The sequence below is a fragment of the Myotis myotis genome, unplaced genomic scaffold (assembly GCF_014108235.1).
Source record: "Myotis myotis isolate mMyoMyo1 unplaced genomic scaffold, mMyoMyo1.p scaffold_m19_p_14, whole genome shotgun sequence".
Taxonomy (NCBI): domain Eukaryota; kingdom Metazoa; phylum Chordata; class Mammalia; order Chiroptera; family Vespertilionidae; genus Myotis; species Myotis myotis.
Window position 1 is genome coordinate 1,703,181 of NW_023416318.1, and position 18,605 is coordinate 1,721,785.

General features: G+C 41.6%; 1 protein-coding gene across 1 annotated transcript in view; it reads right to left on the minus strand.

The window, feature by feature from the left end:
- Positions 1–232: 232 nt before the first annotated feature.
- The window catches only part of KCMF1 (potassium channel modulatory factor 1), a 73,475-nt gene continuing 55,102 nt past the window's right edge, over positions 233–18,605 (minus strand). Inside the window, exons 4-7 of the mRNA XM_036333982.1 lie at positions 12,233–12,334; positions 9,255–9,429; positions 7,130–7,412; positions 233–2,301 (exon numbers count right to left, since the gene is read on the minus strand). Of these exons, the coding sequence (XP_036189875.1) occupies positions 2,040–2,301; positions 7,130–7,412; positions 9,255–9,429; positions 12,233–12,334 (822 nt within the window). The 3' untranslated portion in view covers positions 233–2,039. The remainder of the gene's footprint in view (positions 2,302–7,129; positions 7,413–9,254; positions 9,430–12,232; positions 12,335–18,605) is intronic.

The following is an 18,605-nucleotide window of genomic DNA, read 5'->3' on the forward strand; positions in this document are numbered from 1 at the left end:
AAACCATGTTAAAAAAAAGGAAGGATCTTACATTTCCCCAGAATTTGTGCAGAAAAGGGAAGGCATATAATTGGCAATTTCTATGCCTTACATACAAAGTAATGCATTCACACAAAATCAGGACCTCTCAGTTTAGCATAAAAGGAAAAAAAAATACTTGGTTAGAGATATAAAATCTCTGAGTAATGGTTAGTTAGGCTAGTTCACCAACAGCAAAGAAATTCAAGTGGTCAACAGTCTTGAAAATGCTTTATTGAAATGTGTGACTTATGTGCAGAAGATGGGTTTGAAAAGACCACAGCTTGAAAACTGGGTTTGGAAACGTTTCAACAACTGAGAAAAAGAAAATCGCTACTGGACTGGACTTCCAGGATAACCGGAAGCCTGCTGTCAAATTCTCCTTCAAAACACTTCCGTCACAGAAACTCAAGGAGACAAAGCCGTTGTATTTGGAAACGGTTGGAGTCTGAGGTGCGGAGGAGAGCGAGTTTTCTAGACGGGTGGGGTGACTTCTTTTTTGGTTACATCTGGATGGACATGGACTTCACAGTTCTCGGAAGAACACCAGAGGGTGTTCAAGTCTGTATGCTCGTCGTGTTGCAGACACAGAGAAACACACAGGAAGGAAGAGGGCTAGGGAGAGGAGACTGCGAGAAGGGTTCAGAGATGAGAACTGGAACAAGACATGATCAGGTTATAAATTTATCAGAAGCTGTGCGCACCTTTTTTTAAAAGTCCTACATTTACATTCCAAAAACTGCCCCCCAAACCCCAAACCCGCTGTTCCTGCCTTGGAGCTATTGTGAAAGTCTATGCACAAAAACTGCAACAGAAAATAAAAAAATATCCCGGCCCCTCCAAACCCCAAAAAGCTGTACATTTTCTTTTTTACACATAGGATCAATAATATAGGCATATAGGTGGCATGATTCAATTAAAAGGCTTTACTTTTTATGCCTGAAAAAACCCAATAAATAAAAGGTGCTGAAGTTAGCATTAAGAATTTGGTTGTAATATATCGACAAAATCTGGAAAGGCAAATCCTCCAAGCTCCCCTGATACTGATCTGTCTCAGCAACTATGAAGCACATACATAAACAACGCAGATATGATTGAGAATGTGAGATTTTCAAAAACAAAGACGACATAATTCAGGTTAATTTTGTTGAACAGCGGACAAATGAAATTCATCTACACCTGAATAAAACATATTTAACAATTGAAAAAAACTTTAAACAACCACAAAAAGTAAAAACTTGAAACAAACATGAGCAGATTTGTTTTAGGGCACACGAACGCCCTGCAGCAGATCCCGACAGTGGCTTTACTGGCGTGTCTTCTACAGATGAGTTACAGAGACAGGCTGAGCTCCACGCGGGAAAGATAACGAACAGGCGATAGGACAGTCACACAGGGCGGAGCTGACACCCGCTACAACTCCCAGGTTCCACTGCAGAGCTGGCTTTATGCGTAGGAGGCACACAAAGAAAGGTGATTCAGGCAGACATTATTCAAAAGCTACTTCATCATGTAACTCTTTTGCCTGGTAACCACTGAATAATGTTTGGGAAAGCTTTGGGCTTTTATTTTTGTTTAAGTTTTACTCCTTGTATTTAATATTTTAAATAACAAGGGCACTAAAACTCATGCACGCTGCAAAAAACCTCATGCAGTAGTTAAGGTAAACCATCCAAGCAGTTTTTATTCATTAATATTCATAAATACACACAGCAGCTTCATTAGAGATTTCAATTTTCCTCTTCAGTTTGAATGTGGAGTATTAGGAGAGCCTTTTGCATGTCAAGGTACAGGAAGCAGAGGTCGCCCCTGCACTGCTACCTACATTTACCTGCTAGAAGTAAAAATTAGTTAAGTGGAAATGATTATCATATATATTTTCTCTCTTCCTTTTGAATGTACACAATGTAACAAGAGTGACAGACCTGAAATTACAATCACCAAACAAACCCAAGATAGTTGTTGTCCACTTTCATTGGCAAATACAGCACAGAGGACATTGTCTGCGAATTGGGATGTCATCAAAGAGGAGGTGGTGGAGGCTCATTTCCTTTATTACTCTCTTTTAAATTTAGGTTTTCTAACGCAACATCTAAAGGCATAATATCTACACAGCCCATAGCACCAAAATCTGCCATCTCCCCCCGTTCATCCTCGTCCGAGGAGGAGCTCTCCTCGCGCACTAAGGTGGACAGAAGGAGCTCTTGAACAAACAGGCTGCGGTCTGCGCGCTCACTTTCCATGGACTGGCGCTCTGCTTCGGACATTTTAGGATCGTTCAACCTGTGCAAGTCAAAGAGAAAAGATCTTATTGGACAACATCAACGGACAAAGACATGGCCAACTTCTGCAATGTCCTACACTGCGGGCTTTCCTGGTGGCAAAACTCAGAATCTGAGACACATTGTTGGAATACCTTGCTCTAATTTATCACCGTAATTTTGCTGAAATTCCACACATTTGTAGCAATACTGTTACCTGAGGTGCAGTCTATGCTTTAATTAGATTCAGTAAAACAAATATATTTAGATTTCTCACACTTCCTTCAGAGAAAACTGCAGTGAAAATTGTTCTGAGCAAAACAAACTTTCTAACAGATCAGATGCTTGGGGACGTAGTGATTTCCTTAACCAGGATTTCACCCATGGGTAGTAAAAATGGGAAATACTGGTATAGCAACCCAGTATCACAAAAAAACAAAAGCTCTAGTGATTAGAGTATTTGACTGAAAAATTTCCTAGAAGTTTCCTTGACTTTTCTCTGATTCCATGTAATTCTTCCTGAGATGAAGTTATATACCAGTGGTTCTCAACCTGTGGGTCGAGACCCCTTTGGGGGTCAAACAACCTTTTCACAGGGGTCGCCTAAGACCATCGGAAAATACATATATAATTACATATTGTTTTTGTGATTAATCACTATGCTTTAATTATGTTCAATTTGTAACAATGAAATTGGGGTTACCACAACATGAGGAACTGTATTAAAGGGCCGCGGCATTAGGAAGGTTGAGAACCACTGTTATATACAGAAGCCCGAGAGGACAAGAACCATCCCCCACCCCCATTCCCCATTCTTCCTACAGAGGACCTAGGAAGGAGGGCTGACCTGAGGTTTAATGGCCCAGAATGCTTATCTGTCTAGAGACAGGACAGATGTTAAGAGTTGAATTTTGGTAACCTCTTAAATAACTTAAGCAAAATTCTGCTTAATTTCAGTACTGATTTTATTTCTCTACATTTTTAGTAGAGAAAGGAATCAAAGAGGAGAGGGGCCGGGAGGGGAGGGGAGAAAGGAAAACTAGCTGGGGCACTGGAGTCAGGAAAAGTAACCATACAGGGAGAAGAGGGCGACAGTGACAGGAGGTGCAGCAGGCACGCAGGGCAGAGCTTCTCTCTGCAAGCCGGGTGCACCTGGGGCACAGTAGAGCTACTCCGGGGTAGAGCTGCTCCCTGAGAGCTGGGTGCACCTGGGGCACACAGGGGCTACTCCAGGGCAGAGCTGCTCCCTGAGAGCCGGGTGCACCTGCAGCACACAGGGGCTGCTCCACGCTCCGCTATAGCGGCACCTGCTCTGTGCTGTCACACTGATGCTGAGAGGAACGGGACAGGGGCTTCCCAAAGTAACAATGAAGGATACATACTGGGCACTTCCTAGGGGTCAGGCTCTGTTTTAAGTGCTTTTCATATGTAGTATCTCTTTTCACTCCTATGAGTTAAGTCCTGTTATTATCAACATTTTAAAGGAAGAGGAAACTGAAGCAGAGCTTAAGTGACGCTCAAAATCTCACGGCTGTCAAGTTCAAAACCACTGAATGATTAGATCTATTGCACAGAAAACGAAGGAAAATATCTGAATTTCGGAACTTAAAGAAAGCAAAAGGATGTGGAAAGTAATTACATAAAAAGCCATTAAATCAACATTGAAAGAAAATGACTGGGGACATTTATGGCAAAAAACAAATAGGACTGTCATAGAGTCCTGGCCCATGTGGCTTAGCTGGTTGAGTGCCATCCCATGCACCAATAAGAGGATGCTGGTTTGCTTCCCAGTCAGGGCACATGCCAGGGTGGCAGGCTTGATCCCCCAGTGGAGGCGTGCAGGAGGCAGCCGACTGATGTTTCTCTCTCCTTCTCCACGCCCCCCCTCTAAAATCAATAAAAACTTTTTTTTAAAAGAATATCATAAATATCAAATGGAACAGAAGAAGACTGAGCATTAGACTACATATTCTCTATCAAAAACTATAAATAAGTGTTAAGAATTGAAATACATTCCATACCCTTCGTTTTGGAAAAGGCCTCCAGAAAAGGGGGAGGAGGGGGAACCCTTAAGTCAAAGCCCCTGTGGAAAAATAAAGTACGTATAGAGGAATAACTATATAGAAAGCGGAAAAACCAGAAGCATATAGGCTGAGACTCTAATTCTTTGGAGATCATGTAATTCTAATATTACTGTTTTGATATTTTAGGAAATAACTGAAAAAAGTTTCATTCCTGAGAGGTAGCTAAAATCTGGTACTAGGGCTAGGTTTCTGATGGGCCAGACTGCACCTGGGATGGAGAAGTAGCCAAACTAGCTGGTTCCACCTCCAAGACTGAAACCTGACACAGGCACTTAATCATTTCTAAAAAGTCAACCATTTTGAATCCCAAAAAACTGTGTTCTCACCGTAAGTTTCAGGGCAACATGAACAGAAACTGTCTCTGGCCAAAGAGATCAAAGGTCAGGCTTGAGCCCACACATATCGCAGAATAGCTGTGTGAGCAGAGACCAGGTTTTCCCCTGGAGACACTGCAGCCACTCACTCTCCTGGCCTTGAACAACACAATGCATGTTAATATACTATTTGAAGTTCTGAGAAGTCCAACAGTAAATAAATCATTTCTGTTTCTTAGTTTTACCCAAACTTCTTCATTAGGAAAGAAATGAACGTGATTAACTACATATATTCCTTAGAATATATAAAGTTCCAGGGAATATTTTTTGGGAAATACTACCTTAGGTAAATAGTGAGTCAGGAACAAATGATACAATGAAAGATGTGGAAAATGGTCTACAAACTGCAAGGTACTGTGCAATGTACAGCATCAGGTGACAGCAGGGGCCTTCAAGAACCGAGGGACTCAGGCACCCACAGCATTCCCTGGGAGCTAGATGTCTAGTGTAGAAAAACTGCAGAGAAAAATCCCACATCAAGCCCATGGAGTCTGGGGCTAACAAAACAACGACGAAAAACAAATAATGGGGCCAGGGTAGGAAGATGTCTTTTCTAAAGGGCACAGGCAAGACATTCATTGTGGGACCTCAGAGGATACACGCATTGGTAGGTCTCCTTTCTGAGGTAGGAACCTAGATCTGGCAACTTATAGGGTTGCTGCTGGTCATTCCCTACAGGTAAGGTTACATGGCAGTAGGCAGGAGCTATCTGTGGCTCTGTGATTTATGGTGAAGCAGCATTTTCTGACAATCTAAAGGTAAATCCCCTACTTGAAATTTACTCCTTAGATCCATAACAAATGATAATAATGGGCCCCATTAATTGGGCCTTTACTCTATGCCAGATGCTGAACCAGACCCTATACATACCAGTATTTCAATTCATCCTGAAAACAATTCTCCCCCCAAACTCATAGAATATTGATGATAACATCGAGGTTTGGAGAAGTTAGTGACTTGCCTAATGTCCAAACTAGTAAATGCCAAAGCTGGGGTTCTAGTCAGGGTCCACAACACTTTCTATTCTGCATCCAGAGTACATTATTTACAACTCGGTAAATGTGCCAGAGATATTTAAAAGTATGAGATAAAAAACATTTACATAGAAATATTTTCTTCTAACATCTAACTGTCACACACATTGCATTTTAGAGACAACTAACGTATTACAGTTTTCTTTTTTTAAAAAATATTTTCATTGATTTCAGAGAGGAAGGGAAAGGGAGAGATAGAAACATCGATGATCAGAGAGCATCATCGATCAGCTGCCTCCTGCATGCCCCCTACTGGGGATCAAGCCTGCAACCTGAGCATGTGCCCTTGACAGGAGTTGAACCTGGGACCCTTCAGTCTGATGCTCTATTCATTGAGCCAAGCTGGCTAGGGCTACAGTTTTCTTCTTCATTTTAGTTTTATTTTCCTCTTTGTTCCATGAAAAGTCCAAATTAGTCCAGATTCACTCTCTGTTGGGCCAAAGTCTACTCATCATTGCTCTTTCTAAATTCCTTTATATTCTTAAAAGTCACAGCAAATGCCTATGAGGTTTTGGACACAGGAACATATTCAGTTGCTAATGGTAGTTTTTAGAAGCAAATACAAAATCTACTTCATCTAGTAGCGCCACTTACTGTGATACCGAATATTTTTTACACTGTGATAAACCCATTTTTAGTACTTTTGTGTGCTGACCATAAGAATTTAAATACTGCTTCTTAATAGTCACAGGAGAAAACCATGTTATGAAATCATCTCTTGTATCTTTTAATATTTCATAACAGATTGAAAATGGTAATAAAAAGAAATTAATTATGATAACAAATATACATAATACATCCCATATATGTAATGATATGGTGTTTAAGTTTTATGGGCAACCCGGGAAAAGAAATTCTTATTTGATAATGATATGCTGTTAGAACAGGACCACCAGCATTCCTACTTTATCTGAAATAGTAATTATTTTTCATATTCTTAGGGAAATATTAAATGTGCAGCTTTGTGTGTGTTTTTAAAAATATTTTTTTTATTGATTTCAAAGAGGAAGGGAGGGGGAGAGAGAGAGAGAGACAGAGAGAAAGAAACATCAATGATGAGAATCATTGATCGGCTATCTCCTGCATGTCCTCTACTGGAGATAAAGCCGGCAATCTGGGCATGTGCCCTGACCAGAAACAGAACTGTGACCTCCTGGTTCATAGGTCGAGGCTCAACCACTGAGCCACATTGGCTAGGCTGAATGTGCAATTTTGATCACAAACCTATGGGCTTTAATGGTTTGATTAAAGGCAAAGTGTTTAAGAACATACATGAGCACAAAAGAGAAAATATCATTTCAAACTGAGTAGAGCTAATGAAACACTGCTTCTGAAAGAAATGTTAATAAATGAGCTACCTTGTTAAAAGAAATTGGGAATTCTGGAGAGTCTGCTGACTGCTTTCCGTGTTAGCTGGGTTGGGTGTTGCTGTGGATTGTGTGATTGTAGTGGTGACACTGCTTGTGTTAGTGCGCCGGCTTGCATTGCGTGCGGTCTCCAGTTGCTGCCGTGCCGCCTGGGCGTGCTGCCGTTCTAGCTGCAGCTGCATCTGCAGTTGTTGTAACTGCGAAGCGGAAGGGCCAGAAGAATTAAGCTGTCCTCCTGCAGAACGTCTCACTCCTGACAACTGAGATAAAAGCTCTGCCAATGGAAATGAAGATGATTAATGTCTACTTAAATATTGCAGAAAACAGAATGGTGCACTCTTCTACCCAAGGAACATTAAAATGAAGGGCCCACAGGCAGGTACCCATGGCAACATTTAGTTTCAGTTTGGAAATCAACACTTTTTAGAATACCTCTTGGAGGCTGGAGGTGTTAGGTGTGGGGAATGCACATATGAGTATTAACCCACATGCAATTATTTTTGTTTTAGGCAAAACATAACAGATTGTTGAAGTTATTTGCTTAATGAGCTAATTTAGTTATACTTTCTCTACTTTTTAGTAGATTAAAGTGGTTTATCCTCTAATCCAATCAGAATATAAACCCTCTCAGCATGAGTTCCACCAAAGCAAGGCACTTCCCAATTCTTAGAATAGTGCCGGATACATAGCAGGCACTCAAGCATGTACTCAGTGATTGAATGAATGAATGATCAGAATGAAATCCAAGAGACCTGAACCATTGCTAACTCTGACCTTGCCCACTTGCCTCGCCTTCTCTCTGACACTGTCACATGAGAAGGCAGAGCACCACTGAAGATGCACAGTAAGGTGACGGGCCTGTGCAGCCTCCTTGGTCTATTCTGATCTGCCCTCATTAAGAGTGAGGTGACCGCTGTCCCTGCATCTTCATCTAAGAAGGTGCAGTCATGCCTGCTCCCACCCAGAGGGTCACCTGGAGTTGACAATTGCCTTGTAGACATTCCCAGGCTAGTAAATGCTCTTCATCATTAAAACTCAGCTGAGAAACTACTTTAAGCTTTAATTTTAGAACCTCGCTACCAAAGATAGAAAGTAAATAGTGGATTCCCTTTGGATATTTTTTAAAATCCAAAACTCAGTTTATTGAGTGCATTGCACATCCAATGCCTAAAGCACATCTGGAATGAAGATTTTACATGCATATCACATTTTAAAGGACAGTTATGAGTAAAAGGGGTCCTAGTTTCCGTTACAGATTTACGCCTATCAGTGTGTGAGCACGCTCTGCAAGCCACACCATGGCTCCCGGCACTGTGTGTACACTCCGACCTGCCCCAGGCCTCCCAGTCTCACTGCCTGTCTGTGCCTGTCAATTTTAGGGTACACTCATTAAAAAAAAACTAAATTTATTGAGATAACATTGGTTAATAACATGATATAAATTCCAGGTGTACAACATAATTCGGAATCTGTATACTCTATTGTGTGCACATCCACCCAAAGTCTAATTTCCTCCCATTACCTACAGTGATTTCTGACATTTTATTTTGACGCTTAACTCCTGTGTTGTGTGGCTGGCTTCTAGGTTGGCCATCCACTAAACCCTGCAACTTGCTATAAACTCCATGTTCAAATGTTGTTTTTTAGTAAGACTTTCCCAAGCTATTAAGACATGTTCTTTTCGGTATGTTTGATACCATCATAACTCCCAAATCAAAGCAAGAACAGAGAAATTCTTACTTTACTTTCGTGTATGAGAAGACCTGAATTCTTTAGTCTTGTCAATTAGTTTTCTTATCCGTGTATTTGTGGAGGCTGAACCATGATTCTGATGGTCTTTTAACTGAACCTCTTATGATTTTCTTGGGTTTCAATGCAGGCCACAAACAAAACATAGAGCCATGCCTTACTATCTAATGCCTCTAACTACTTAAATAATGCCAGAATAATACGAACATTATGTTGTCTATTTTAAAAATACTTCATACTATAAAAATTTGGGGAATTTTGTGAAGGAATGAGTGTGTTAAGAGATTAGGAGCACAAATCCCACCAAAAAACTTTATAGGGAGCCTCCTTCCCGGCCATTCCATTTATTAATGTGGAACTAACTTACCAGCTATAGGATCCATGGCTTCCCTATTGCTTGGAGAATATGAACTCTGAGAAGAAGAAAGTCCACCAGTAGAACTGCTAGTAAAGTGCATGTTTGATCTACGAGCACGAGGACCTCCTAGTCCCCGGCCAGGGTGAAACATTCTACGTACGTGTCGAACACCACTCGATTCATCATAACTCCAAAGTTAAGGGGAAAAACCAAGTGTTTTACAGACAGAAAAGAAAAAAATCACTTGAGCCCTTGCTAGATAAATAGAGATTTCCTAAACTGTAAGCATTTCAAAATAGCACATTTAATTTAGAGTACAAAATATCACAACTATATCTATAACTATATAAGGGCTATTAACTCTAAAAAAACCCAAAAACTCAAATACAATGCAATGTGAGAGTGTGTGTATATTGTGTGTGTGTGTTCAAAGGGAAAAGCTTCTCCAGGAAGAAGAAATTTCTTCCTGGTTCCAGCTACAATAACCAGAGTTACACCGCCGGACAAAGTGAAAAGCACTGCCCGGTCAGATAGCCCAGCTGAGACATTCCCTAACCATGCTCTCCGTACTGAACTTCTTACCTGTTCACAATGAGGTGACCACAACTAATAAGCATCAGTTTTTAGATCCGTGCTAAGATATAAGCTAACCAAATCTCATTGTCTGTAATGAGAAAGGAATAGCATGAATAATTTACGTTGAGGAGTGAGAGTCCTCTGGGTGACTAGTTTTAAAGCGTTGTTTTTAAGTTCTTCAATGCTGCTGCTGCTAAAAAAAAAAAAAAAAGGTTCTGGAGCTTAGGAGGCTTAGTGAGATGCCACTCCCTCATGTCAAAGTTACCAGGTAGCACCTGAAGTCCCTGAAAAATTAGAATGCTTCCAGGATCCCTGCTACGCCAACATTTTGTTTCTAGAACTTCCTGGTAATGTTCATTTGGAATCTAAAATGTAACAAATGCCTTCTGCTACTCTTTCATTTTACATAGTTTAATCTTTTCTTGGTAACCAGAGACTCTTATAAAAATCTCACAGAGCCCTGGCCGGTTTGGCTCAATGGATGGGGCATTGGCCTGCGGACTCAGGGGTCCCGGGTTCGATTCCAGTCAAGGGCATGTGCCTTGGTTGCGGGCACATGCCCAGTGGGGGGTGTGCAGGAGGCAGCTGAATTGATGTTTCTCTCTCATCGATGTTTCTAACTCTCTATCCCTCTCCCCTCCTCTCTGTAAAAAATCAATAAAATATATTTTTTAAAAAATCTCACAGAAATGGATGCAAATGATGTGGGACATTCTAGTGAATGGACACCAACTTCACTAGACCCCCTTGAACTTGCGGGAAAGTTCAGGATAACAGCTTGGTTTTAAATTCCTTGCCCAGCTTCTTCATGGAGATGGAGTGAGCATGGACCAAGCACAGTCATTCTGGGTACTATTATAAGATTCTTCTACATAAAATGCAAGTGACTCAAAGGCTTAAATATTTTTGGCTCATTTGGGTTTTCTTATGCTCTTAAAAAAAGGAATCACTGCTCTTTTCATGTTGCCTTCAGGGTCCCTGCTCTTAGGAGAAAAAGGGTTTCCTCTGTTCACCGAGTACTGGCTCAGCTCAGGCTGACATGCTAATATCTCAGGCTGGGTCCACATCTTTACTTTCCATTGGCTTCCACGTATTTCCCCATAACTCTAAAGGGCCATATTTCCAGTTAGAAAGTTAGGAACAGTGAGCAAAGGATGGGAGAAAGAAAACCAGGAAACCTATTTCTTTCTCAATAGATCTAAGGTTAAATTATGATTGCCAAGAGGCATTCAAAAGAATAAGAATAAAGACTTTAGCCCTAGCTGGTACGGCTCAATGGCTAGAATGTTGGCCTGCAGACTGAAGGGTCCCAGGCTCGATTCCGGTCAAGGGCACCACATATTCAGGTTGGGGGCTCGATCACCAGTAGGGGGCGTGAAGAAGGCAGTCAATCAAACATTCCCTCTCATCATTGATGTTTCTATCTCCCTCTCCCTTCCTCTCTGAAATTAATAAAATATATATTTTTAAAATAAAGACTTTAAAAGCATAAAGTCTTGTGATTAGTGCTCGAATCACTTCAAAATGGAATGAACACTGACACCTTTACATACAAACTGAACTCTAAATTAATCAGTGACAGTTTTAGAAAAACAATTCATAACATGAAACCCGAGCACGGAGACTACAAAATTAATCACTGGTGGGCTGGTAAACTTCAGGGAGGTCACAGGGAACTGCTAGAAACTGCCATGGGCTGGGCTTGGAAGGGGAAGCAGAAATGAGAGTGGGAAGGGAGCTCAGAGCTGGACTGACCGTGTGCTCTCCTAGAGTCTGCACAGGAAGTGGCTTTCCCTGGAGAAAGGGACTCCAAAGGGTAACAGCCCCAAGGGCACATCTGCCCACCACCCCACCTACCATAGGAGAAGACAACAGCACACAGATTTCCATTTGGATTAGCATTTTCCATTTTTGTATGAAAATACTGTCTTAAATATTGTTTGTAATAAACTAACAATGATGAGCAAGTCAACTTTCAATTAATGAGCATGGTTCATATAAAAGTCAGCAAATAAAAAGAGAAATATGAAACTGCATCTCAACACTGAATCACTTTTGGGAAAACACCTAATAAACTAAATAAAATAAATCAAAGGTTAGTTTTTCTCTTTGAGAATACTGTCCTTAAAAACAATCAAAATGAGCCCTGGCCAGTGTTGCTCAGTGGATAGAGTGTTGGCCTGTGCACTGAAGGGTGGCACATTTGATTCCTGGTCAAGGGCACACACCTGGGTTGCAGGTTCACTCCTGGTCAGAGTGGGTGCAGGAGGCAGCCAGTAGATGTGTCTCTCTCACATGGGTGGTTCGTTCTCCCCCACCCCCCCTTCCCTTCCACTCTCTGAAAAGCAATGGAAAAAATATCCTCCGGTGAAGATTAACAACAACAAAAACCCAAACAAAACAAAGGATATTAAATCTCTAGGGGCTCTGTGTTCAAGTGTCAGATGAGCTGCAAAGTCGTCTGTGACATGATTAGGATCGCCTCCAGGTAATGCTGCACATATAGGACAAATCTGAAATGAAAAGAAAGCAGATGTAATTAATGAACACTGATCAGACATCTTTCTAGATGACTATCCTATCCTATATAATAAAAGGCTAATATGCAAATTGACCAAACAGCAGAATGACCAGTCACTATGACACGCACTGACCACCAGGGGGTAGACACTCAGCCAGAAGCCGGGCTCACAGCTGGCAAGTGCAGCGGCAGTGGTGGGAGGCTCTCCTGCCTCTGCGGCAGCATTAAGGACCCCTCGGGGGATGTCCAATTGCCAGCTTAGGCCAGTCAGACATCCCCTGAGGGGTCCTGGACTGCGAGAGGGCGCAGGCCGGGCTGAGGGGCTGAGGGACCCCCCCCCCCCCCGCATGAATGTCGTGCACCGAGCCTCTAGTTTTACTATAAAGTCTATTGTTACCAAGTTTTAATTAGGCAAAACACAGATGGATCCTGAATGGGTAAACACGTGGAGGCCTGAAAAAACTGCAGCACATCATGCTGTCACTCAGAGCGAAAACAGACAGTCCCTCAGGTCAGACACAACAGTTCCAGACAGTTCACACTTGAGCTCTGGTGAACCTCCCAACAGCTTGGCTGATTCATTTACATGGTCTAGCAAAATGGTTCCATAAAAAATATTTAAAATGTGCTATTTAGTGTACATCATGCCTAAGTCCAGTCTTGAATGGTCAAAACTGGAACATAAGCTTCCCCATAAGCTAGACTTGAGGGTCAATCTCTAAATAAGACAGCAAAACTCTTATTACGGAGCAACTGTACCACTTTATATACTTTCAATGTGATATAAGACAGACAATGATTACTGATCATATGCAAATGTGCTCTATAACTTCCAGGGGGAAATGGGTGGGTGGAGTGGAAGCCCATTTTTAGATCCTTGTTTCCCAGAGGAATGGGAGGTGGGACAAAAGCTTGGGATCAGGGCAAGTTCAAGGATTAGAAGACCAACTTCCTTTGGGCTATAGGGCAAGGGATAGAAGGAGGAAGTAGGAATAAAATGGCATATAGGGAGGAAGAGAAAGCTGGATAGGTTAGAAATGTGGCTTCTGAAACAGCAGTTTCAACAGAAGTGGTGAAAGGAGGCAGGAGAGGGGAAGGCTAGAAAGAACGAGGACCTTTCAGGGGAGATGCTTACTCTTCCAGAAGCCCAAAGGGCAGATGATGATCTAAGAGTGGTAGCTAAGCCATGAAGTAGGAAGAACTTCAGTCTTAACGAACACAGCCATGCATACAGGCCTGCTGCAAAGGAAGCCCTGGGGAACTGTAACAGTCCAGGTTTCAGGCTTGTGCCTCTTTAGGACTAAGAGAGTTAAGGAGATATGTGATTCATCTTGCCAATACATGTGTCATGTGCTTAAATTCTTTCACCTGGAGAAAATTGGGGCAACTGGTGACCTCACTGCCTCTCCCAGCAGTGTGGGAGCAGAGTGGCACTGGAGGTGAGGCGGCAGGGAAAGGTGAGACTTGGGAGGACAACACTGGACACAGGGAAAAACAAACTACTCTGACTTCTAGAGCCTAAGTCAACACAGCCGTCTTCAAGAGACTAGAAAGCAGAAGTCCCCTGAGAATATGACTCTGCTGTGATCCCAGATCTCCTTGTGCCCTAGCAGCCAGCTGTCCTGATTGTCTGCCAGAAGACTGAGAAATACCCTCAAGAACACCGTAAGCCCTAGCCAGTTTGGCTCAGTGGATAGAGCATTGGCCTGGGGACTGAAGGATCCCGGGTTCAATTCCGGTCAAGGGCACATGCCCGGGTTGTGGGCATACAGGAGGCAGCCAATCAATGATTCTCTCTCATCATTGATGTTTCTATCTCTCTCCTTCTCCCTTCCTCTCTGAAATCAATAAAAACATATATAGTTTTAAAAAGAACACCTTAAGATGGTCATAAGAAATAATGTTGAAGCATGACATTGTGCAAAAAAAGTAGGCTGGTCACAATGGGATGTGCCTGTGAGGCAAATAGAAGGAGATAGGAGCTGTGAGTGTGCATGTCTTAGAAGATGCCAGAAAGGTGGTCATTTTTTTTCTGTCACAGAAAAAAGCAATTGTATCTGCTCACAAGTTTACACAATATCAACTCTTTTACTAGGAATTTAGATTTTACTGTCTGTACCATTCCTGCCTGTGATATCAGGTGATAGTGTCTGATACACTTATTTTCCTTTTCACCTATTTCTACCTTGCTTAGATAGATTGTAACCCCTTTGAGGAATGCAGGACAGTAAAAGACCAACAACGTTTGGAGAAAAAAATCCTCTAGTTGTTTAAAAACAAGAAGCCAGCTTAAATATTTTTGAGACTCTGCATATTGCAACAATTGCATGGTGCTGGACTATGTGAAGTATTATTTCTATCTATAATAATAAAAGGGTAATATGCTAATTAGACCAGATGTCATTCCAGTCATCCTTCCTGATGAAGCCAGAAAGCCAACCGGGGTCCCGGGTGCCTGCTGGCGCCAGAGGGAAGCCGGTGCTGGCAGCCTGGGGAAAGAAGGCCTACTCTTGCACAAATTTTCATGCATCGGGCCTCTAGTAGTATCATAAGACTGCACAGTTTAAGACTTTTATCTAAAGAGAAAATAACCACTAAAGGAAAAGGCATCTTTTTAGATTGGCCTTTGGATAAAATCTATGTGCATCTTGACTTGCACAGAGACAGCTCCAGAAGTTTCAGTGCTGAGGATGCATGTAAAGCTCCTGGATGAGAAGTCTCCTCAGGAATACACATTCCTGGAAGGAAGGCAGAGTGGGAAAGGACAGATACCAGACGCACTAAGGATATTCTAATAAGACTGATAATCTCCTACAAACTAGAAAAGCACTCGGAGGTGAGGATGTAAAATAGAAAGACAATCAAGATCTTTAACAAAGTATATTAGTTTCAGTTCTGTAACTCAAAGTCTTTTAGATTTTGTTGTATTAAGTGTGCTAAGTGTGCTAAGATGGCAGGATGAAGGTATTCAGAACTGCTTTGTTCAGAGAGAGATAAAACAAGTACTCAAACTTATATAGTAACTAGCGATAAAGAATGAACTACCAAAGGAAGGAATTACTAGAGCAGGAGGATCACCTGGCTTAGCAGCTGGTGTAGAAAAATTAAGAGACTAGATTAGAACCAAGTGGAAGATGTTGTCACACTCGGGCCAGATGAAGGTAACTCAGATGAGGATTTGGAACTGCTGATGGGACCAGGTGCCTGGTCATCTTTTATGTTTTATATACTTAGCAAGCTAATTCATGTTCTAGCATAAGAATTTGGGTAACTTAAGTACTTTCTTTTTAAAAATTCTCACCAGAGGATATTTTTTCCATTGACTTTTATAGAGAAAGTGGAGGGAGAGGAGGAGAGAGAAAAACATCGATATGAGAGAGAGAGAACATCGACTGATTGTCTCCCGCACATACCCCACACCCTGACTGGAGCCTGAGATGGAGCCTACAACCAAGCACATTGCTGTTGACCAGGAATCGAACCCAAGACCCGATGGTCCTCGGGTTGACACTCTAACCACTGAGCAAAACCGGCCAGGGCAGGTTGTACTCTCTGAGAAGTAATGGAGGGAACAAGAAGAAAGAAAAACAAGAACAAAACAGGGCAGGAGAAACAGGGAAGAGGTGGGGGAGAGGGGCAGACCGAACACCACCCCTGACATTCAGGATCACAAATACTGCTTAGTCTTGAGTGTGTCTTACGTTCACATGATGGTACCTAATCCTTATACAGGACAGCAAAATTCCACACAAAGGATAAGCTACTGACTCTAAAATTATGAGTTTGTCAACATTAATATTTATTATACTTCTGCCATATGATATAGTAATGCCTATTTCTCGAACAAGAAAATTTTATATAACAAATAAAATTATAACAACTTGTCAACATTAAGGCTTACTGAATTGGCTTAAGTCAGTGTTTCCTAAATTTGACTGCAGATTTTAAAAAATATAGTTTCCCAGGCTCCTTCCTGGAAACTGAGTTTAGGAGTTTCAAGATTCTGTATTTTTGACAAGGGTCCCAGTTATCTTATAACTGAATACAAAGGACCTGAAAACTAAATATTTATCCTGTGTATGAAACACCAGATGTTACGGTTATTACCCCATCCTCACACACTGTCTTTGCTATTGCTCGTCTTCCCCTTTGCTCCACCTTGCCACCGAAGGGCAGCATCGGTCCTGCTTTTCATCTGCAACCCATTTGGAAGCCTTTACCAATGTACTGAGATCCCATGCTTAGAACATAATGGAGTTTCCACTTTCCCATGTGGTCCCAGTTTATGATTCACAGCCAGCAACCAGTCAGTGCAGATTCTTCATACAGGTGGTTACCAATGTCTAGAACAAACCTCTTAAAGTCTACATATAAATGCTAAGTCTCTACTTAACTTGCAAAACTTTTCCTTTGAGACAAGCCATGTCCACACAAACACAAAAATAATCTAAAGTCAGCATGCATGGCTTTTGTTTTTAAGCATCATTTCATTAACCAGTCTAAAGCCAGGTGAGATTTCCTCCAGCCTTTCTTGAACTCACACTCCCCACCAGACAGCATCCTTGCTCTAGTCAGGGGTCCCCAAACTTTTTAAACAGGAGGCCAGTTCACTGTCCCTCAGACCGTTGGAGGGCCGGACTATAGTTTAAAAAAAAACTATGAACAAATTCCTATGCACACTGCACATATCTTATTTTGAAGTAAAAAACCAAAATGGGAACAATACAATATTTGTATTTGCATGTGGCCCGCAGGCCCTAGTTTGAGGACCCCTGCTCTAGGTACTGTTTAGAGCTTTAAAAACAACAGAGGAAGAGTTAAGTTCCATGTGATGAGTTCTTTTCTCTTTCCTTTTCTTTTTGGATAGGCTTCATAACACGTTTCTTGCCCTCCACTGCTAAAAAAAAATACATTTTTAAAAACTGCCAATCAGGCCTATCAAGCCTGTCCCTACTGCCTGGCTTGAAAGGAAGCTAGCCTGCAGCATTATGTAGAGACTGTCCTTTCACCAAAAGCATGCCAATTCATTTTGATGAATCGTCCTCTCAGACCATATGAACTGCCCTTCAACTCTGGGACGTCATGCTCTGTGTTAACAACAAACACCTTAAATGAAATACCAGTCTTGGCAATTGGCAGTTCTTGACTCAGTTTTGGGAGCACAAACTTGATAAACTCCTTTCTTTTAAGCGACTAGTTTTAGGTTTATGAGAAACATTTTCCTTTAGAGAATATCTGTTCAAAAGTTGTGATTTCAAACTTAGATACTTATATGCATAGCCGTGGACACAGACAATAGGGTGGTGTTTCCTAAATTTGGGCCTAGGGGTGACAGGGTCTGGGTGGAGGAGGGTAAGAGGGAAAATGAGGGACAATATATATAAAAAAAGAAAAACAAATTTGTAACTCTGTGTGGTGTTGGATGTTAACTCGACTTATGGTGGTGATCATTTTGCAATGTACAGAAATAATTGAATCATGTTGTACATCTGAAACAAATATAATGTTATTTGTCAATTAATATCGCAATAAAAATGTTTTTTTTTAAAAGTTGTGATTTCAGCCCTAGCTGGTTTGGCCCAGTGGATGGAGTGTTGGCCTGAAGACTGAGGGGGTCTCGAGTTCAATTCTGGTCAAGGCCACATGCCAAGTGTTGCAGGCTCCATCCCCAGTAAGGGGTGTGCAGGAGGCAACCAATCAATGGTTCTCTCTCTCTCTTCCTCTCCCTTCCTCTCTGAAATCAATAAAAATATATTAAAAAAGATAACTAGAAACTGGAATTAAAAACAACAGCACACAAAAGTTGTGATTTCACTACATCACCTTATATTGTTACTTTCTGGAAACACCAAATGTTTGATGTATCATTTTTCTGGCGACCATGATCTTATAACAGGCAGCACAGCGTCTTTGCAGTTCCTATCCTTTTTTGATCCATGTTCTTTCACATAATCATTATGATTAGGTTCATCCTGTTTCAAAAGGACCACAGAATCCCTGGAACCCTGCCCTGCGTCCCTCCCACTGATAGCCCAGTGGGCATGATGGTGAAGAAAGTCATGCCATTCCTCTGTACAGGTGTCAAATGTCTCTTTATTGTTCACCAAACCAAGTGGAAAAATATTCTGATTTTAAACGTTCTCTATTATCTGGTCTCACTTGGCAGACTCAATTTATTTCCCATAACAACCATCTCTCCATCTACTGCCACTGTAACCCTCCATTTTGCCAAAACAGATACAGGTCCTTACAAGATTTGAGTA